The sequence below is a fragment of the Paroedura picta genome, chromosome 3 (assembly GCF_049243985.1).
Source record: "Paroedura picta isolate Pp20150507F chromosome 3, Ppicta_v3.0, whole genome shotgun sequence".
Lineage (NCBI taxonomy): Eukaryota > Metazoa > Chordata > Lepidosauria > Squamata > Gekkonidae > Paroedura > Paroedura picta.
The window spans coordinates 13,647,475-13,669,157 of record NC_135371.1 but is presented as its reverse complement, the minus strand read 5'-3'; the positions used below and the strand labels follow the sequence as shown (position 1 = coordinate 13,669,157).

General features: G+C 51.8%; 2 protein-coding genes across 5 annotated transcripts; both read right to left on the bottom strand.

The window, feature by feature from the left end:
* Positions 1–162: 162 nt before the first annotated feature.
* On the bottom strand, positions 163–5,216 carry LOC143831588 (uncharacterized). Its single transcript, XM_077324684.1, has 3 exons — positions 4,964–5,216; positions 3,643–3,744; positions 163–3,310 (listed from the first exon to the last, which is right to left on the bottom strand). Exons 1-3 carry the CDS (start codon positions 4,989–4,991, stop codon positions 1,938–1,940), a joined length of 1,503 nt encoding a protein of 500 aa, XP_077180799.1. The 5' UTR covers positions 4,992–5,216; the 3' UTR covers positions 163–1,937.
* A 2,691-nt stretch (positions 5,217–7,907) lies between these two features.
* LOC143831595 (uncharacterized) lies at positions 7,908–21,317 on the bottom strand. 4 transcript variants are annotated; one of them, XM_077324699.1, is made up of 6 exons: positions 21,010–21,317; positions 17,801–17,949; positions 17,542–17,658; positions 13,153–13,734; positions 10,083–10,163; positions 7,908–8,522 (listed from the first exon to the last, which is right to left on the bottom strand). In XM_077324699.1, the coding sequence occupies exons 2-6, from the start codon at positions 17,832–17,834 to the stop codon at positions 8,080–8,082; spliced, it is 1,257 nt and encodes a 418-aa protein (XP_077180814.1). In that variant the 5' UTR covers positions 17,835–17,949; positions 21,010–21,317; the 3' UTR covers positions 7,908–8,079. The 4 variants fall into 4 exon arrangements, with proteins under 4 accessions (XP_077180814.1, XP_077180815.1, XP_077180816.1 ...); XM_077324700.1 differs by lacking the exon at positions 21,010–21,317 and adding an exon at positions 20,276–20,905; XM_077324701.1 differs by lacking the exon at positions 21,010–21,317 and adding an exon at positions 19,982–20,202.
* Positions 21,318–21,683: the final 366 nt, after the last annotated feature.

Here is a 21,683-nt window from a genome sequence, read left to right as displayed (position 1 = left end):
GTTGGAAGGGGCCATACAGGCCATCTAGTCCAACCCCCTGCTCTACGCAGGATCAGCCCTAAGCATCCTAAAGCATCCAAGAAAAGTGTGTATCCAACCTTTGCTTGAAGACTGCCAGTGAACATTTGGAATACCTGTAAATTACACAATGACCACTTTGGATTGGATGTGATTGTTTTTATCTCTGAGATACTTGGCACACGGATCACTTGTTTTCAAACTTCTGCTTCCAGGCAGCCAAGAGACAACAAGCCTTGTACAACGAAGGACAACCTGACTGGTCAGCAATGCCTGGATGCAGGGGCGGCATTTTCTTTGTGCCTCTCTCAGCTGCAGTGAGGCTCTTCCTTGTGTTTGGTCAGAGTCAGCTAAATTCTTCCTGCCTTATCGCTCCAGCCATGTCCTCTCCGCTGCCCGTTGCACTGAAGGCCTGGGCATGGGAAGACTTGAGTGACAGGTGAGAGGGTAGCACCCAGCTCCAGAGGCCCACTAGATCAATAAGAACAAACTTTATTTTGGCATCCCACCCTTCCTACTAGGTAGCTCAGGGCAGGTAAGAATATGGTTTAAAACAATCCATCCATCTCATAATAAAATCAAATGTTAACAGCACAAACATTTTTATAAGTTACCCTAGCTAATCAGAGCAGGGGGAGGAGATTCCATATGCTTGAAGGGAAGATCTTCTTCTGCTTCAGCAGTGAGGCCAACATTGCTTGGTTGTCTATTTGGGCCTCAACCACAGGCCTGGTGGAACAGCTCTGACTTGCAGGCCTTGATCTTGCTTGGGAGAGCATTCTGCCAGCCCCGGGCCAAGGGTAAAAAGGTCCTGGCCCTGGTTGAGATCGATCTCATGTCTTTGGACCAGGGATCCTAAGGAGGTTTTGGTCAGATGACCTTATTGCTCTTTTAGGGACACTGTAGAAGAGGCGATCCCATAGATATGCTGGTCCTAGACTGTCTAGGGCTTGAACTTGATCCAGTCTCCAATCTGGAGCCAATGCAGCTAGGAGAACGCTGGTGTCATATGTGCACTCCACTGGGTCCCTGTGAGGCCATGAGCTCCCACATTTTGAACAGGTTGGGAGTTTCCGGAGCCGTCTCAAGGGAAGCCCCGTGTAGAGCAAGTAGATCAACAGCATGCTTCCTGGTCACCTGTTCATCTGTTTTGTCCTCACAACAACCCTGTGAAGAAAGCTAGGCTGAGATGGTGTGACTGGATCAAGGCCCCCCACCAACTTTCCGTGGAAGAGCGGGGCTTTGAGCCTGGGTCTCCTATATCCAGCATGCTAGCTGCGATGCCACACTGGATCTCAGCCGGAAAACAGTTAGGATCCCTCTGGATCCAACTTTTCTCTGAGGGCACAGCATTCTGAGTCTCTCTCCCTGCAGTGTCTGTGCTTTCTAAAACCGAAACTGAACCTAAATTGTCTGTAAAAAAGGAACCTCCCCCCCTCCTCCTTCTCCAGTCCCAGATCATTATCCTCACCTGTCCAGATGATGAAATCCAGGATGTGACCTGCTATATACATTGAGTTTGACATCAGTTCAGCGTTGCCCAGGATGGTTATTGAATCTTGAGTTACTCTAGATAGATCAACCCCAAGAGAAAAAGCTTTGGGAGCTCTGGCATCAGTGCCGAGGCCAAATTCATCGGCTCAGGCAGGGGCACCAGTAGGCAGAGTATGATTCATCAACAGAATAGTCTCCTCTTAAAGAGACAGATACTCAAAGTGCAGTGACCTTGACAGAGGCCAGCTGGCCAAGGTTATGGAATCACAACAGCCCAAAACAGGAAACCAACACATCAGGCCGTGCTATCAGAATTGTTAATGGGTTTCTTTTTAAAACAACTGTACCAAAGAGATGGGATTTCACTTATACCAGAAGCCAAGTTTAGTACGGGAGGAAAAAACTCCACTAAACAGATCCAAATTTTAGCTTCCCTGCTCTCTCCTTTGCAAGTACGCACTGAAAAGGTCCCTGATCTCCCGAGCATGGGGATTTGAGACGTACACAGGCTGTCGCTCTGGCTGCTGGTAAGATCTCGAGACAGATCTCACCACCTCTTCCCACCCCTCCTGAAGGGGTTCCCCTCTGGCCTCACAGATATTGTGCAATATGCAGCAGGCCACAATGACCCTGGGCGCATACCGCTCCCGCACATCGAGCCGGGACAGCAGGCATCGCCAACGGCCCCGGAGACGGTCAAAAGCATACTCTACCACCGTCCGGCAGCAGTTCAGGGTGTTGTTGAACCGCTGCTTGCCGGGGTCCAAGTAGCCGCCGTAAGGCGTCATTAACCACGGCAGGAGAGGGTAAGCAGGATCCCCGAGGATCACCGGCTCCACTTGCTCACCCTCCATGTCCATAACAACCTTGGGACCGAACGTGCCTTGATTCATAGCACGGAAAACGGGAGAGCTGCGGAAGATCCTCGCGTCGTGGACCTTCCCGGACCGCCCGGCATACACATCGGTGAATCGGCCCTCGTGGTCCACGAGGGCTTGCAGGACCATGGAGTAATAGCCTTTGCTGTTGATGTACTCTGCCGCTCGGTGCGCAGGAGCGATGATAGGGATGTGCGTCGCGTCGATGGCGCCGATGCAGTGAGGAAACCCTTTGGCTGCAAACCCTTCCATCACCTCGTGGGGGCGGGCCAGGTGGACCACGTGGTGATAAACGTCGTAAAGGGCCTGGCAAACCTCCATGACTATCCTGGAGACGGTGGAGCGGCCGACACCAAAGCACTCAGCCACTGACCTGTAGCTATCGGGGGTCGCCAGCTTCCAGACGGCAATGGCCAGCTGTTTCTCCACCGTGATGGGGGCCCGCATGTTGGTGGTCTGCCGCTCTAGGACCGGCCTCAGCATGCCACACAGCTCCGTGAAGGTCTGCCGGCTCATCCTGAAATTCTCCTGCCACAGCGGGCCGTCCCAGTGCGGCAAGACCACCTTCTCCCACCACTCCGAGCGGCCCGGCTGCACCCAGAAAGCGCGCTCCATGATGTACAGCTCATCTATCAAGCCGGCGAGGACAGCCGGTGACTGGAAGAGGCAGGAGCACATCATGGCTTTCAAAGAGTCGATGCTCGATTCGACGACCCCTCGGAGGCGAGCGGTGGCGGCACTTTCGACCAGCTGCCCAAGCTCACGCAGGTCGTCCCGCTCCCGCCTCAGGAACTTCCGCCGCGTGGCCAGTCTTTTGAAGACACGGGATTGGATTCCAACGATCGTCTTCACCGCGGCCACTGCTGCCGTGGCAACCGTAATGGCAGCGGAAGCCATTTTGTCGTCATCTGGACTCAGTTCTGAAGGAAAGGAGAGAGAGAGAGACCTTTTGAGTGGAGATGATTCGACAACTGGTGTTGGGAAAGCCTCATCTCATCCCGTTGTCACAATCAGTCAGAGTAGGGGGGACTAAACTAGACGGACCCAGGGCAAGACTACCAAGTTACCAGGTGGTTTCATAAATTCAAGAGCTCACTCTATCAGATGGATTAAAATGATTCACCGTAATTAACCAAAACATTTTTATTCTACCTTTCCTTCCACAAAACCAGTCAAGATTACACAATTAAAACATTTCAGTTTTAACTGCTGAATATTTAAAAAAACAACAGTTCTTTGTCAAAAGTGATACCTTCTGAGGACTCCCCTTCAGGAGGGTTTCCTGGATCCAGATCCTGTTTTTCCTCCCCTCTCTCCATGCCGAAGATGACCTTAGGTTTGGCGTTTGGAAATCCTGATTATGGAAGAGAAGAAATGTAGTCAAAAGGTGATACAAACACCAATGAAGACTGCTATTCAGAGTGTGCCAATATTTTAAACCTAACCCCGTTCTTTGCAAGAAGTCATGTGCACATCTGTGCAGTCTTGCAGAAGGCAAGCGCATGTTGTACAGAGTGTGTTCTGGGGCAGATTTGTGTAAGATTCCCAAAACGACTGGCAATCCCTTCTAAATGCTTTGAATGCTGCTTTCTCCTTTCCCAGCTTGTTTCAGGTATTTTTATTTATTATACATGCATACCACTCTCCCTTGAGGCTCAGGGCAGTTGACAAGGAAAATGGAGCTACAATACAATTTGTGGTATTATGAGGATAAAGGCCGTTTTGTTTTCCATCACTTTCATCACCCTAGAATTCACCCTTCTCATTGCTGAAGGTCTTTTCCCAGCAAGACCACAACATCCCTTATTTGGATAGCCTCAGCCAATTCAGGCTAATCCTAAATTAGGGTTTAAAAAAAAACCCAAACCCTGAAGATGCATGATTATACTCTAATCTATTTACCATTCTTTTTGCCAATTCATGCAATTTGGAGACACTTTCATATCATAACAATTGATAACCAGTGTGCATTTTCACCCTCCTGAATAACTTTGTGTCTTCTACGAATTTAGCTAAATCGAAGAGATCACATAGGTCCCCAAATGAATGTCTGCACAATCTTGATGCCAACTTTTGTCTATTGCCCTCCAGGTAGTCAGTTGCCCTCATAAGAAGCCCAGCCGCGCCCACTCAATTTAGGCCAGGCCACGAATCCATGCATCTGCCAAAGGGATGTGCCAGTGTTTGCCTCTTGTGGCCCTTCCTTGCAAACCCTGGGAATTGCTGATCGCCACTGTGCGATGGTAGGTGAATCCCTTCCAGGTCACGCTGGATTCTGGAGATATTCGGTGTCACTCGAGCATGATATTTGGGGGTGTCACTTCGGCATGAAATTGGGGTCACTGAGGGTGGGCGTGCAGTTGTGAGTTCCTGCATCGTGCAGGGGGTTGGACTAGATGACCCCGGAGGACCCTTCCTTCCAACTTTATGATTATGACTCTAAGAGAAGCGCCGAGTCCCTCCCGCTTGCTCGGAGGCCTCCAGGGGCAGCTTTCTAAAGCGGATCATTTCCGACTCCCAGCCACCCTCCGCTATGCACGTGTCTCCCCTCGCCCGCGGGAGTCCTCCGCTACCTGGGTCGTGGGAATCGTCTCTCCGCATCCATGGAGGAAGGGGCCTCTCCGCTCCTCGCTCCCTCCCTCTTCCTTCCCTCTGGAGGGGCTGCCTCGGGAGCGGCAAGGCCGAGAAGCCGCTCTCCTACGCCCGGAGGGGGCGGCTGCAGCAAGGCCGGGCAAAAGCCAGCTAGGATCGGGGCGCGCAACCCGGACCCGCGGCCGGGCACAAAGCGGTGGCCGCAGTTTCTCTTCCTTGTGCGCCTGAACCCGGCGGTCCCGCCCCCGCGTCCGCTTCCCCAGGGTCCTAAAGGCTGCCTTAGCACTAGGCAGTCTCGTTTAAACCGTGGTCTTAGTCCGGCATAATTTCGAGTTGCGCCGAGTGGATCTTTTGTGTGCTTTTTTTTTTTTGGGGGGGGGAGGGGGGGTTAAGCTATGGAGAGGAGGGGAAGGCCCCAAATTTTACAGCAGGGTCAAGGGGAAGTGCAGAATCAACGGAAATTATGTAAAATTCAAATCTGGCCAAGGGAGGGAGGGAACAATGCAGAGACTTTCCCTTAGAGCAGGGGTAGTCAAACTGTGGCCCTCCAGATGTCCACGGACTACAATTCCCACGAGCCCCTGCCAGCAAATACTGGCAGGGGCTTGTGGGAATTGTAGTCCGTGGACATCTGGAGGGCTGCAGTTTGACTACCCCTGCCTTAGAGTCAGACTCTGTCAGACACAAGGGCCTAGTCTGCACACAATAGATAATGCACTTTCAGTGCACTTTAGAAGTAGATTTTCCTGTTCTGCACAGGAGAATCCAGCTGCCAAAGCACATTGAAAGTGCATTATCCTATGCGTGCAGACTAGGCCAAGGACTGTAGTCAAGTCTCGTTTCCGTACAAGAGGCTTGCTTCACTTTTACTAAAAGGATTTCCACCTGTCGGCGACCACTTTGTGCTGGAGGCCGATGGAGCGCTGTGACAATCTCTCTTGATTACTCCCAGGTCCCCCAATTGGGAAGATCTCTGTCCAATAATCTTTCGTCTTGACATTTTTCTTTCCTTTACAAGGTTTTTTTCCCCTCCATCCAGGGTCCAACCCAAACAAAACAGGATCTTGTCAATTTAGCTTGTTATTCCTGCCAGGCCTGTGCATCTGGCAAACATCTTCATTATGTTGTGTATTAATCCTTACATATGTGGCCTCCTTCCATTTCATTGTCTAACAACTTCAAAGTGCCATACATGCAGAAGCTGAGCCTTGAATAACACTCTGTTAAAGGTGCCACTGGGTTTCAAATGTGTTCTGATGCTTCAGAAATACTCAGCTACCTGCTTAAATAATGCATATCTAGTTTTATAGACATAACCTTGCATATCTAGTTTTATTGTACCAATACTCCACTTTTTATGTATGAAAACAATAGTCTGCCTGCAAGTGTCCAGCCTCTGGTATTGTGTTTCAACCAATGAGAAGCCTGTATTGTATTCCATCCAACCAATCAATTGCATATCTTATTGGCCAATCACAGGGTCTCACTAGGAACCAATCAGGTTCCACTTTGGAAAGCCCCAGTCAGGTATAGAAGACCATGGGCTTGGGTAGTCAAACTGTGGCCCTCCAGATGTCCATGGACTACAATTCCCAGGAGCCCCCTGCCAGCAAATGCTGACAGGGGCTCCTGGGAATTGTAGTCCATGGACATCTGGAGGGCCGCAGTTTGACTACCCCTTAGTGTTTCTGGTTGGAGTTGGTGTTAATTTAAGAGCTGTGTTCTCAAAGAACTTGAGCCCACAGGCAATGTCACTTTTCTTCACACTGGAACTTGGATTCCTCACAATTCTGCTGTTCAGACAGGGACTGCCTGTTCAGTGCAATGCTATGCCAAGTTAACTGCAGAAATGAGATGGGGCTGGGACTCTTTAATATAGGATTGCACTCCAGGGTTTGTTTAGCTTCAGTAAAGCTGCTGCACTGTGCACTTTCATACTATAAACTCATTCCTAAATCATGATTCTCAATGTTACAAAGATAAATGAACAGTTGGACACTTATAACAGACATACAACTTTCAAGTTCTCCAGAGTTCCTCACCTGCCAAAGAGTTCTGCAAAACTCAAAAGCTGACATGCTTTGTGTTATTTTGGTGTAATATATAAGAATAGCTGGTCCTTGTACCTCCCAGGTAGGTAGCTTAGGACATTTATGGAGAAAAGGCAGGAGTGTCCTTTCTCTTGGGTTCAATTGCCTCTTCCCACAGCAGATGCAACTGGACAGACGAATCCAATGAGGTCTCTTCTGTTCTTTCCGTCTTGCATTGTCGCCAGATTGGGTTGATGGAAACAAGGGACTGGCCACTTAAGCTGTGGCCTTACAGCCTTTCTCCAAAAAGCATTATGCGTGCCATCCTGACTTTAGGCTTTGTGGGAAGTTTTTTTGGCCAGCATATTCCTGGCTCATCCACCCTCCTTCCCCACCACCACCACCACCACCACCCTCTCTCCATCAAATTTTCTTAGCTTCTTCCACCTACAGCCACCTTGCTCTTTACTTGAGTCTCTTGAGCCCCAACACCTGACTCTTGTGCTGCATATGTGAAATTTTCCTTTCCCCCAACCCTACTTCTTGTAACTTTTCATCTTCCCTACACAAAACCAGATCTGTCTAGTTCCAGCATTGTTCCCCCTGGACTGGCTGAAGTTCCTCCAAGATCTCAAGCAAAGATCTTTTGGCAAACTGAAGCGGAAATGCTGCAAAATGGGGCTGGAAGCCTTCTGCATGCAAAGTATATGCCCTGCCACTCAACTAGGGCTCCTCCCCAGTCCATTCGCCTTTTGCATACAAAATCACCACTGAGTCACAGTGTTCACAGGGAGGTCCTGGACAATCTAACATGGGAAATGTCTCACTGGTCTTCTTCCCCTTGCTATTCCTCATACTCATATAACACACAATAAAAGACACAGGGCTACTTAAATTTTCTCTAGGCTTTTTTTATACAATCAGCAAATAAAACATCATTGTAAAAAGCTTTGAAGTTCCTGAAAAGTCAATCCACACACCCGTTACAGAGGTACCACTCCCAAGGTCCGGCATGCCAAGAAACTCTCAAGCAAAAATCGATCTGCGAAAGTGGCGCCGCTCCGGAGTCACCTTCGGTACCTCGCCCTGGAAACGGGCCGCCTGGGAACAGCCAGCCGCAAGGGAGGAGGTTCCACTGGATGGCTGGGCTGCCCGAGCCGCTGTAACCGGGCATGCCGGGTGAGCGTGGGAGTCGCCAGGGCCTGAGCCTCTGCCTGCCTCCGCACCAGGGACTCCAGCAGTTCCGTCTGCCGATTCATGAGAGCAATGATCTGCTCGGTGTCCATGCGGTCTCTCTCGCGGTCCTCCAAGTCCGCCTTGGCATATTCCCCGAGGGCGGCAAGGATCCGGTCAGTGGCCGCTTGCACCCTCTGGTCGGCCGCCTGGGTGATTTCCAAGGCCAAGTCTTGCCTGTTTTTCCGCTTCCGTTTCCGGATGTTGGCAAGTCGTTCGGCGGCGTAAGACCTCTCGGGGCCAGGAGAGGGACTCTGGCAGGGGGTCACGGCCCCATCTGAAAGACAGAACAGTGGGTGGAGTCTCTGAGGTGGCCTAGCTGAGACGTGTGCCAGAAATATAAGCAAGAGAGGCTCAGATTCAGATATCCCAGCCGTTCATCTGGCTTTCCAAATGCATATTCTTGGACCCAGCACTAATGCTCACAAACGGACAGGAGGAAGAGGGTGATTTTTGCTGATTTCCCCCTACCCAATGCAAACCCATAATCCACCCCTCATGCCACTCCCTAGGAGACCTAGGACTAGCGTTTTGGGAGCCATGCTGGGCTGAAAGAGGCCAGAGATTTCCATTCCACTGATGGAATTCCCTCTGTGCCGGGAATTTCCACGGGATCCAAGCTTAGCCCAGCCTTTCTCCACTTTTTCACTGTTGAGAAAACCCCTGAAACATTCTCCCGGCTTCGAGAAACCCCAGAAAGTGGTGCAATGGTGCAGAGTATGCTTGGGAAACACAGCCCCTGCCCTTCCCACCCCCTCCAGACCCATCACTGGCCATTTGGGGAGGGGAGGGTGGGTCAACATGGCCATATAGGGTCATATCACCAGAAAATGCTTAGCAAATTATATATATATATATATATATATATATATATATATATAATTGGAGGCTGGCACCCCTACACTGTACTTTCCTTGATGGGACACAGAACATTTGCTCACCTTCCTGCTGTGTTGTTAGGCTTCTAAGTCCCCCCACTAGATTGCTTGGAGCAGGCTGGGATTGCTTTCAGGAGATCCGGCGAGGATCCTTTTGAAAGCTGGCTACTGAGTCACACACTACTAACATAAAGTGAGTTCTGAAAAATATTTATGGACTAGTAACTCTTGTGGCTCAGAGTGGTAAGCAGCTGAAAGGCTGTCTGAAAGTTATGCCCATGAGGCTGGGAGTTCGATCCCAGCAGCCGGCTCAAGGTTGACTCAGCCTTCCATCCTTCCGAGGTCGGTAAAATGAGTACCCAGCTTGCTGGGGGGTAAATGGTAATGACTGGGGAAGGCACTGGCAAACCATCCCGTACTGAGTCTGCCATGAAAACTCTAGAGAGCGTCACTCCAAGGGCAGACATAACTTGGTGCTTGCACAGGGGATACCTTTCCCTTTAACTTCCGGGAACTTATTTGCAAGGTCTCCCTTCTTTCATGCCTCAGCAGCAGAGCAGGTCCCCGGTTCAACTCCCAGCATCCCAGAGGAAGGTAATGAGGAAGAGCTCTGCTTTAGACTCTGGAGAGCCACTGCCACTCAGAACAGGCAGCAGTCTGGCTCAGGGTAAGCTACCTTCATCCTGCTCCATCTTCTTCTCTCCTTCTGTTCTCCCCCAGGGCAGGGCCAAGTGTATCATTGCTTAGGCTTCAGGGTGCCATACAGAACTCCCTGAAGTACATTTGTACTTTTACCTGGGGCTAAGCACTATGAACTCACTGAGATTTCCCTGTTGGTCAATAGCCGTAGGACCAGGCTGCTAGCATTCTGGACACTTAAAGGTGATTTGACAGCTGACTACTTAAACGCTTGGGTGATTTGGGTGTCAGCACCAATCACAGGAGTTCTCTGTTCGTACCTGCCGTCGAGGCAGAACTGCCTGGTTTATCACTAGGAGCAGAGGCCAAGTGAGGACCCGGACTGCCGTCTTCCGCAATGCCTGAAAAGACACACAGAGGACAGTCGTGTTCATCTGCTGCAGGGAAAAGCCCAGTGTTACACCATCATGCAAATGTCTTGAGACTTTCCTGCATCCATCTTCTCCTTGCTTTTGAGTTTTCTTGTTGCTTTGGTTTGTTCCCCCCCCTCCATGTTCCACAGGTGTTTTGCACCCTCTAGTGGTTGATTTGTTATCACCTTGCTTTCTGTCTGCAATATCTCCCTGCAGCTCTAAACTGGAGATTTTTATGCAAGGTGTAAATCTATGTAATAGCGAATCATTAGAGAAAGCAAAACACCTGTGGAACTGATAACCTCCCTCCCCAAACAACAAGAACACACAAGTGAGGAAAAAAAGAATGCGGAAAAGCCTTGGTTTATTGCAGAACAAACACCATGCAAGCAACAACATGTTTCATCTGATGCCTGGAGAGACAGCATGTTGTATTGGTTAAGAGTGGCAGACTCTAATCTGCAGAACTGGGCTTGATTCCCTACTCCTCCACATGCAATCAGCTGGATAATCCTGTTGGAGCTGTTTTTTGCAGAACAGTTCTGTCAGAGCTCTCAGCCCCATCTATCTCACAGGGCGTCAGTTGTGGGGAGAGGAAGGGAAAGGTGTTTGTAAGCTGCTTTGGGATGCCTCTGGGTAGTAAAAAGCGGGGTATAAACAACAGCCTTTTCTCTTTCTCTGCAATGGTGGGAACTTCCATGTATGGTCAAGTAACAGCAGAGGACAAGGACATTAAAAGTGAAAAACATGATTACTACAGCAGTGACATTATATGTGAGAGAGGTCAACATGAGGGCAACACAGAAGCCACAAAAAGATTTTTTTTTCCTAGAGAGGGAAAACATCACGTGCTCCTCGTTCAGACCTTTAGCAACGTTTCAGCTCTGTGACTATCTCCCCTGAGATTGCTCTGAACCTTGGGAGGTGGGAGCGTCTATCAACTTTGGCACAAAATCCCGGTCACACCTGAAGCTGCTTTATTTTGAATCAGATTGCCCATCCCTCAAGATCAGTATTGTCTACTCAGAATGGCAGCAGCTCTCCATCTCCTCAGGTGAAGAGGGCTTTTAACATCACCTGCTCCCTCAGCCTTTAAATAGGAGATGCTGGGGATTGAACCTGGGACCCTCTGCATGCCAAGCAGATCTTCTGCCACTGAGCCATAGCCCCTGCCTGTGGCGAGAACAGAGAAATCCCAATGAATGCAGATTACTCTAAAAATCTGACAGCATTTCTCAGGGATTGAGTGATTGTTTGCTCAATTATCACAGGGGGCTGTCCCTTTGAGGTGGGTATTGTTTGCATGTCAAAGCACTTTTAAATCTACAGACACTGTGGGTGGATTTAGGCACCCCCCCCATTACCTCTTGGGTTCATCTTCCATTATAACAGGAGAGTGAGAAAACTGGAACTCCTCCAGTGCATCCAATTAAACTAACCCTCAGGACATCCAAGAGGAAATACTTCTTCACACGAGCTATTAAAATGTGCAGTTTGCTGCCAGAAGATGGAGTGATGGCCACAAACATAAACAGCCTCAAAAGGGGATTAACCAGATTCATGGAGGAGAGGTCTGCCAGCGGCTACTAGACACATTGACTGAAGGGAATCTCCATATTCAGAGGTCCTAAAACTCACAATACCAGTGCCAGGAGGCGACAATGGGGAAGGCCTTGGCCTCTAGGGAAACAGGCTGGCCACTGTGTGAGACGGGATGCTGGACTAGATGGCCACTGGCCCAATCCAGCAGGGCCCTACATATGATTTTACAGCATAATTTATCAGAATACATTGTATTCCTATCACATTTTTATACTGTCCTTCATCCCCAGAACTCACAAGGGTCTGTTTTACAACTGCCCTGTGAGGTGGGTCCAGCAGAGTGATCTTCCTAACTCTCTTTGTGCCTCGCATGAAACAGTCTTCTGCTTTTCATGCCATTGTGCCAAGAGTTCTCCCTCAGGGATGGCCTTCAAGGGCTTCCATTCACTTGACTCCCCACAAGCCCTGGCATCCCCCCCCCTCCACTAGTTAATAACTCCAAGCCCCATCTACTGATGGGCTCTACCATTTCACCTGCAGGTGGGGGGGGGTGTGATTTTTTTTTTTTACTGCTCCTCTATATAAAATATACTCTACCATTGCAAAACTCCCGTCCCGGCGTGGTGGTTAAAGAGCAGTGGACACTAATCTGAAGAACCGGGTTTCATTCTTCACTCCTGTACATGCAGCCAACTGGGCGACCACAGTTCTTTTAGGGCTGTTTTCAGAGCAGTTCTGTCAGAGCTCCTTCAGCCCCACCTACCTCACAGGGTGCCTACTGAGGGGAGAGGAAGGGGAAGTTGTTTGTAAGCTGCTCTGGGACTCCAGCCATTGAAAAGCAAGGTATAAAAACCCAGCTCTTTTTCTTCTTCTCTTGCCAAGAGAAAGGCTAGCCTTCAAACCTTCATCTATAGGGGATACTGGCAGGATATCAACATTGAGACACCCTCATGGGGAAACAGTGCATCAGCTATCTCACAGGTGACTTCTGCCCATCTGTTTTTGTGCTCTTGGCTTCTTCTGCTCCCTGAATCCTCAAGATGCCTGTGGGAGGGGCATTCTCTATATAGCTTCCATGCCACATTCTTGAATTACAAGCCCAAGGAATATCAAGCAGCCACTGGCCACCTACACACTGAGAGAAGACCATGAAAATGTGAAATCACAGACTCTGCCGTCTAAACGTTTCCCAGTGGCAGAGAGGGGGGAAAGTCCTATGGCCATCCGCATAGCACAAGCTTTGGGCTTGGGAATGATATCCATGCTTTAACTTTCAAACAATCCATGCTAGCCCGAATGACTTTCGAGTACCGCAGCAAACTTGTGCCATTGCCACAAGTCAAAGCGGGTCGATTGTGCAGAATTCACCCCCAAAAGCCATCTTGGAAACATTGTGCCAGTGGTCATCAAGAGCCCCCAAGAGCCCCCCACTCACCCATCGGAGGCGTTACTGGGGTTTCCTCAGGGGCTTCTTCCTTGACAACCAAGACAGGACAGCAATCGGTCATATTGGAGATCTCGGTGGGCGACTGAGTTCTCGCAGCAAACGGCTCCTGACTGGCCGGGCTGCAGTCCTTGGGCCCCTCCGGCAGAGGCTCCTCCTCTGTGGAGCATGGAGAAGTTGTGTCTCCTAGGGATGCCCCTCGGTGACTGAAACTAGGCAGTCTATCTGGAGGCGGGATGTTGGTGTCATTGGCCAAGAGGTGATCCAGCTGATCATAGAAAAGCCAAGCTAAATGCCCTTTGCCGGGGGAGTTGTTGGCCTTGGCGATTCTATAGTCCCTCTTCAAGGTTTTGATTTTGGACCGGCACTCCAAGGCGGAACGCTTGTGGCCCCTCCTGGCCATCTTGCTGGCAACCACCTGAAAAGTTTCGATATTCCTGTGGCTCCGCTGAAGCTCCTGCTGGATCTCCCGCTCCCTCCAGATGACCAGGAGGTCAATGACTTCCGGGTAGGTCCACGTAGTGCCTCGGTACTGCCTGTAGGGAGTGATGGTGGGTTCTGACGTCACACCACCTGCGGGGAAGGACGAGAAGTAAAGGCCTGCAGCGCTGAGTCAAGCACAGGGGATACGACCAGGCAGGAAATGCGTCTGTGCTTCTCTTTTAGCCCAGCGAGCAACTCTGAGAGGCTGTCGGGTAAGTTAGGAACTTTGCAAGCCGATGACTTGGGTGGGATCGTGTTAAAGTTGACTCATAGAATCATGGAGCTGGAAGGGACCACCAGGGTCATCCAGTTCAACCCGCTGCACAATGCAGGAACCTCACAACTACCTGCCCACCCACAGTGACCCTAATTCCATGCTCAATAATGCTCCTCTGCAAAAAGAATCCCAGCGTCCCTGGCCTGTGTGGCCTGGAGGAAATTCACCTCCTGACCCCAAAGTGGCGATCGGCATTCCCCTGGGCATGCAAGAAAGGGCCACATGAGCCAACCACTGACACAGCTGTCCCTGCCTACCCACTCACAGTCTGCCTAAGATCACAGAATCAGTGATGCTCCTTATCTTTTCAACTTAGTAGGGGCAAGCCCAATTTTACCAGGTCTCGGTAGATAAGCAGGGTTGGACTGGTTATTACTTGGGTGGGAGACCAGGGGGGAAGCCCCGGGCTGCTACACAGGCAGGAAATGGCAGACAACCTCTGAATGACTGTTGCGTTGAAAGCCCTTGCAAGTCGGCTGAGATTTGGTGGGGGTGGGGAACGGAAGGGGATAGGACACAGAGGAACAAGGGGAGGAGCCATCTCAGGAGCTCAAGGCATCATGGAGAACAGTCCTCACTGAACTCTGTGAACTAAGATCAGGACGAGGGATGGCGACTGACCAAGCTTCGTTTCATGGTGGGATGTGAATCCTAGACACTGCAAAGGACCCAGAGGAGGAATCCTAGATCTTTTTCTCATTCTACCTCACCCCTTTTCTGATTCCAGGGAAGTTTATTCCCAGGGCCCCAGTATCCATGTGGACTCACAATGGGTTAGTGGACTGCAGTGAGAAAGGGGGGGAAATGGTTTCCTTCTTCCTCTCTTGTCTATGGAGCTTTGTTGACAGAAGAGGCAGGAAGGGAGTTTTCGTCCTCCTCTTCTGCAGTTCACCACCCCATTTGGCTGCTAGTCCTTGTGGGTCTCACAAGTGCAGGAAGAAACTTCTCCAGGGTCTGCTGAGAAGGGAGAACCCCTCATCCTGGATCTAGCATGCACTTTGCCCAGCATGCAGTCACACCAGGCTTTCATTTAACACCGCGTCAGCGAGAGCTCTCCGAGGTTTTTTGATCATGCAAGAATCACTCAGGCTTGAGATGCTTAAGGTAAGCCTGGGAGCTGCTGCCTGCAAGACCTGCCCCACCGCCCTTTCCGGGAGCTTCGTTCACTGACGGAGGGTATTTCTTCGCCTGCACCAGCTCCCCGGTTCAAATGGCGGCTTCTCCATCGAAAAGCATGAAGCACAAATCAGTTAGAGGGATTTATTCATTTATTGTATGGCATGTGCGTAATATAGCCAGGAGATCCTCAGATTGTTTGACTACCTTGCAAGAGATGTTCAGAGGTGGTTGGCCATTCCCTGCTCCCACGTCATGACCCTGGTATTCCTTGGAATATTCCCTCCCGATCCTAGCCAGGGCTGACCCTGCTTAGCTTCCGAGCTCTGATGGGATCAGCCTTGCTGGGGCTGCCTACGAGCCTGGAGAGCATCAGCCAGCTACAATACTGGTGCTTAGCCCAGCCCAAATTGGGCTGTCACTCAGGATCGATCCACACATCTTTGGAGACGGGGCTTTGGCTGTGCGGTAGCGGCCATTCAGAACCGGACTGCCTTCGCCACAAGGGAGAAATCCAGTGGCGAGAACCGAGTGTCTGGGCAGGAGCCCACAATGCGTGGATGCAGCCACTCTTTTCATACTGTATATTGGCAGAATTATTTACCAGCCACTTCAAATGCCCAGTCTTTAATCCCCCACATCTCCTGACCAGGAGAGGCCAGACCCACCCTGATCTTATCAGATCTCAGAAGCTAAGCAGGGTCGGCCCTGGATAGCACTTGGAGGGGAGACCACCAAGGAAGTTAGGGTTGCGAAAGAGGTAGGCAATGACAAGCCGTTCCTTGCTTTAGAAAGCTGTGGGGTCCCCGTAAGTCAGCTGCGACTAGCCTGCGCTTCCCACCTCTGCCGTCTCCTGATAGGCTACCTCAGGCGACATGATTGGGAAATCCCTCTGTCAAGCCTGCTGGGTCAGTTAGGCTGGACTGGATCACCTGGGCCCGGGTTCCGACTCAGAGGAAAGCGGCTCCACATGAAACCTCCACTCCCAGCCAAACTGAGACGGGCTCTGCTCACCGGCAGGAAGTCAAAACCTCAGATCTGCAAGATTTCTTCTGTCTCAACACGTTTCGGCAGGGGGAGGTGAAGCAGACAGACCTGCCTTTCTTCAAACCGGTATGATCCTCAGCCTGGTTTAACATTAATTCTGAGGGAGCCGTTTCACGGACTGTAGACCAGGAAGGGTTGTGTATTTCTGGGGCCTGCAAAACTCAGCGTAGTAAGTCCACCCGCATCAATAAGGCCTTCAAAGAAAAGCCCCTTTTGATGGGCCATTCGTTCTCAAAGCTTCAAGCGCTCTCTCTCTGTCCTCAGCCTGCCCAAAATCCAGGTGTGAGATCAGAGCTAAGGCTCTCAACCATACTTTGGCTACTTTTTAACACTGGCTGCTGCTTCCAGCAGCCAGGAAGGCTTGGCTTTCTTGCTTCCTGTGCCAGCAAGGCTAAGCAAGTTCGTTCCTCCCATGACTGCTGGCTGGTCAGGGAGCATTATAAGGGAGAAACAACAAGCAGTAGGGCGCACGGTGAGCGAGGCACCCCACCACAGTCTACTGTGGAAGCTTGCTGGGTGATTGTCGGCCAGTCACCCACCCTCAGCGGTACCTACCCCACAGGGTTGTCATGTGGATGACACCCAGAAGGTAGAACCACACATGCCACTCTGGGCTCCTAGAAGAAAGGGCAAGGCTTGTGTTCCACCTGCTCTCTTTTGACTAGGACATTGGTACTGCATCCCAGGACAAGTCACACCCCGAAATCATCCAGAGAAGCCTTTTCCCACCTTCCGACTGGGGAAGAATCCCTGAAATATTTTCCAGGCTTCAAGGGAGTGGCGACATGCCTCTTCTGAGAAGTGGGGACAGAAGTAAGATGCGGGAACTAGCATGGCACTGTTTCATAGGCTACGGGGGGAAAGTCCTATGGCCACGGCTGACACGGCAAAGAGGATAAGAAGCAGGATGGGGTGGGAAGTCTTGACCCACTTCAGACTGTGAGACTTCAAGACAGAGAATGATTTCCAGTCGTGTAGAACTGTATCCTTTAGCACACAGGAAGATAAAATCCAAATACATGGATATTTGTTTAAGAGATGAGCAAACTCGGCATGGCTGTGTCCTACACTGCTAACCAACACACCTCCGGCATCCATTGAGTTCATCAGTGGCTACTAGCTAAGGTAGCCAAAAGCAAATGCCATATTCAGAAGCCAGAATTCCCTGAATCCCAGTGCCAGGAGGCAATCAGGAGAAGGCCTTGGACTCTCTGCCTGGCCGATAACCCTCCAGGTTACCTGGCAGGCCACTGTGTAACATGTGCCAGTCTTCCTGCCCTGGGAAGGACTTTTCAAACCTAAAGCATGTGAAAGAATCACAAGCAGAACATCTCTGAACATGCACAGAGTACATTTCCCCCCCCCACACACACACACACACTGCTGGACAGCCACAAACAGCTTCTGCATACTCTGAAAGACTCCGATCAGAAAAGAGGAGAAAGGACATTCCTCACCCAACTTGTTTCCAGGCAAGATCCGCCTCTCTCTGGGAGCCTTGGGATCGCTTGGGATCCACGGCTCTTCCCCTGGCTCAATCTTGCAGATCAGCTCCGGTTCATCAACAGGCAACCCTGCATGAGCGTGAACGAAAAAGTGACACGGTTGCTCCAAGCCAATCCCTAGCACGACAAGAAGGCATCACCCCCCACGGCCTCATCCCATGCCTGAAAGAGAAAGGAGGTTTGCCTACCAAGCAAGGAGAGGGATCCTTACCCATCAAGGCCACAGGCGTGAAGTTATTCTGCATGGTTTCCAGCTTTTGGGTTCAAGGCGAGCAAGGCTCTCTGGGGAAGCCCACCGCTGCCACCTCGGGGGCCACCACCCGGCGCTCACAGTTTGGTCCCCCAGCCTGGTCCTGGAACCTGTAGCAGTAGAGACAAGGAAAATGGGGAAGGGAACGGTCAGACTGCTAAGCATTATATTTGATCCTCCTGTCAGAGGTGGGTCTGACTGATGCCAGGATATAAAGGAGCTCCAAGCAAGCGGTTTGGAGCATGCCCACAGCTAAAAACGGAGCTTTATTTGTGTTCCGCACAAACTGCACAGATCCATCACTGCAGAACAGCAGTATCAAAATAGGGTTTTTTTAAAAAAAAAAACCAACCTATACATCATCTTAGAAAGATGATACAAAACGATAAAAGCCCAGGGAATTCATTTTAAAATCCTGGCGCAGGAATTGGCAGGCTCCAGGCAGGTGCGTTGGCGAAAAGTGCCATCAAGTTGTGGCTGACTATGGCAGCCCCTTGAGGTTTTCCGGGCAAGGGACATTCCTCGGTGGTCTCCCATCCAAATGCCAACCAGGGCTGACCCTGCTTAGCTACCAAGACCTAGCCTGGGCTATCCAGGGCAGGGCAGGCCTGAGGAAGTGAGGCACACAAGTCAAAGCCCCAGTGTAGGCGCAGGAATATCCCTGGTGGGAGACCCCACAGTTCTCTCAGAGGGCGGCACCAGCCCTGTGAACAGATCCTGAGAATGAGCAGTCAGCCAATCAAATGCTTGGGAATCCAAGGGAAACACAAGGCCTGGGGTCCGTACCCACCAGCCATCTTGCTGCTATGTCCTCGGCCAGTTTGCAAAGGCAGCCCCACAACTTGAAACATTTCCAGTGTTATTTTGAACTTCAGCTTTAAACCACTGGGGGGCGGGGGGAAGAATTGAAAAAACTGAGAATTAGCCCAAAGGTACAATCACCTGTGTGACAGCCAGTGGCCCTCCACCACCTTTCTCCCAGAGCAGAAAATGGGGAGTTTCTCAACCCCAGCCATTTCAGGGCTGTTTTTTCCCCAGGCGGCTGCCTCGAAGGGCTACCGGAGCCTGCAAAACCAGTCGGAGCAGCGACCACAGGAAAAACAAGCAGCGAGTGTGACACAGATTGAGCAACGGCAGCGGGAGACGTCGCCTCCGGAAAAGTGAGCGTCCGAACACGGTCCCCGTCCCTCGTAGAAAGCAGAATTAGCTGCCCTGCAGAGCAAACACCTGGCCGATTCTTCCCATCAAAAATGGGATGGAGGCCATAGAGACTGGAGGCAGGAAGAGAGACCTTTGCAGAGGAAGGTATACCAGCAAGGGGTGAGGGGGCATCTAGAGAAGAAGAGGTGGGGTTTTGTACCCCCCATTTCACTGCCCAAAGGAGTCTTAAAGCAGCTTATGATTATCTACCCTTCCCTATGAGGGAGGTGGGGCCGAGAGAGCTCTGAAAGAGCAGTGCCTGGCCCAAGGTCACCCAGCTGGTTGCACATGGAGGAGTGGGGCATCAAACCCGTTTCTTCAAATTAGAGCAGGGATAGTCAAACTGCGGCCCTCCAGATGTCCATGGAGTACAATCCCCATGAGCTCCTGCCAGCGAAGGCTGGCAGGGGCTTGTGGGAATTGTAGTCCATGGACATCTGGAGGGCCGCAGTTTGACTACCCCTGGATTCGAATCGGTCGCTCTTAACCACTACGCCAACCTACAACAACAATACAATTTCAAATGCCCCTAAGGTTGTCAGTTCCAGGCTGGGAAACTCCTGGAGATTTCGGAATGGAGCCTGGGGAGGACAGAGACAGCAGAGACAGCAGTGTGATACCCTCCAAAACATCCCATTTTCTTCAGGGGAACTTTTATTTAAGTCTGGAAATGGTCTGCAATTCACAGGGATCCCCAGGCCCCACCTGGAGGCTGACAATCCGAAATCCCCCTCTCCATTGTGATCAACATAAACTTTAAATGAATGGGGGGGGATCAAAGCTGGAGACACACCACCTTTTTATTTTTCATTTTTAGAGAAGCCAAGTTAGCACCAGAAAGCCATCCTGCGCAACTCATCCCACTGTGAGTGTTGACCACACTTTGCAGGGTTTTTGTTCATGCTTCAAAGCAAACAAACAAAACCTCCAAATCCCACTAACCTGTAGAACTTCTTTATCCAGGAAGAACAAGCCCTGCTGTCTCCACAGGACCACCTTCGACTAAATAAATGAACAGATGAACGAATACCTCGTGTGTGAGCCAGACAGGGGGTTGGAAGGTGGGGTGTCAAAAGGGCAGAGAAGCCCCGGAAGCCCCTCTCTTCTGCAGCAAGAAACTGGTGTCTCAACCAGGAACAGGAAAGAATGGAGGAGATAGATATCTCCCCCCCCACACACACACTTTACACACACACACTTTACAGATTTTGTATGAAAGAGGAACCAGCAACCCACCACGGTGTCCAGAGCTGCAGCCTCTAATCTGGAGAGCCGGGCCTGATCCCCCGCTCCTCCACATGCAGCCAGCTGAGTGACCTTGAGCCAGTCACAGTCCTGTTAGAGCTGTTCCCATAGCAGTCCAGCCAGAGCTCTCTCAGCCCCACCTCCCTCACCGGCTGTCCGTTGCGGGGCGACTGTGAGCCGCTCGGAGACCCCTCCGGGGGCTAAACCCCCCCCCCACTCTTCTTCTCCCACCCGGCGTTTCCTTCCCTCCTCCAGCGGGAGCCCGGACGGATGGAGCCAGCCCAAGATCCCGCGCACTTTTCTCCTTCCGAAAAGACCCCCGACGGGACTCTTCCACTCCACGGGCCGACTGACTTTCCCCCCTCCCCGGGGTCCGGGGCCATGCGGGTCCCGTCGGGGAGGGGGCGCCGCGGGGCTCCCTTTCGCGTGGCCCTTCAGGGAGGGAGGGAGGGAGGGAGGCCGTCGGGCTTCCTTCTGCTCCAGGCAGGACGCCTCGCCTATTGTCTTCCGACGGCCAGGGACAAGGGCGAGGGGAGATCGGGGCGCCGGGAGACGCGCATTGCAGCGCCCCTAAGAACTTCCAAGGCAGAGATTTGCTCTGGGGGGGAGACCCCCCCCAGCTGCGCCCACGTGACGATTCCAGTCCCCCCCCCCCCAAAAAAAAACCCGCGGCGCTTCCTGCTGGAGGCAGCGCTGGGCCAGCTGGCTGCCCGTGGATGACTCACCCGTCGGCCGACTCCCCCGAGGTCCTAGAGACGCGCCTTTCCGGCCTCCTGCCTTCGGAAGCCAGCGGGGCTCGCCGGGACCCGCGCTGCGACCATGGAGAGGCGGTGGCCTCGCCGTGGCGGCAATGGCTGCGGCGGCCGCCCAGGAAGCGTGGCCCGGGAGGCTCCGGAGCGCGTCCGCCCGCCGAGCGCAAACACACACAAAAACCCACCCTTGCCTTTTCGCTGTCGTGGCTTCCCTTGCCGGGGAGGCCGGGGGTTGTAGTTTCGGCGAGCGGTCCGGCGCGGCTGGAGAAGTCGCGCCGAGAGCCTCTCGAAACTACCGTTCCCGGCGTGCCTCGGGAGACGTTCGTACTCGCTCGACCCGTTTGGGAACCAGATTCGAGTTTGGAGCGGCGGGGACGTCGAGAGAGGAACGAGCAGCAGGGAAGCAACGCCTTGCAAGTGGGGCTTCGCGCCCGGGACGCTGCGCTGAGCGGAGGAACAAGGCTGTGGCAGGCTCAGTTCGCAGCCCCAAATTTCCCAGAAGAGTTTTTAGCCAGGGCAAGCACAATAACAGGATGCACACTCTGCACGCCGCCCAGTTCTCCTGAAGTCTTGGCCAGGCTAAGGAAGGCAGGGAGGGAAAAGGAAGGATGGAAGAGGGTAGGAAATTAGGAAGGGGGTAGGTGGTT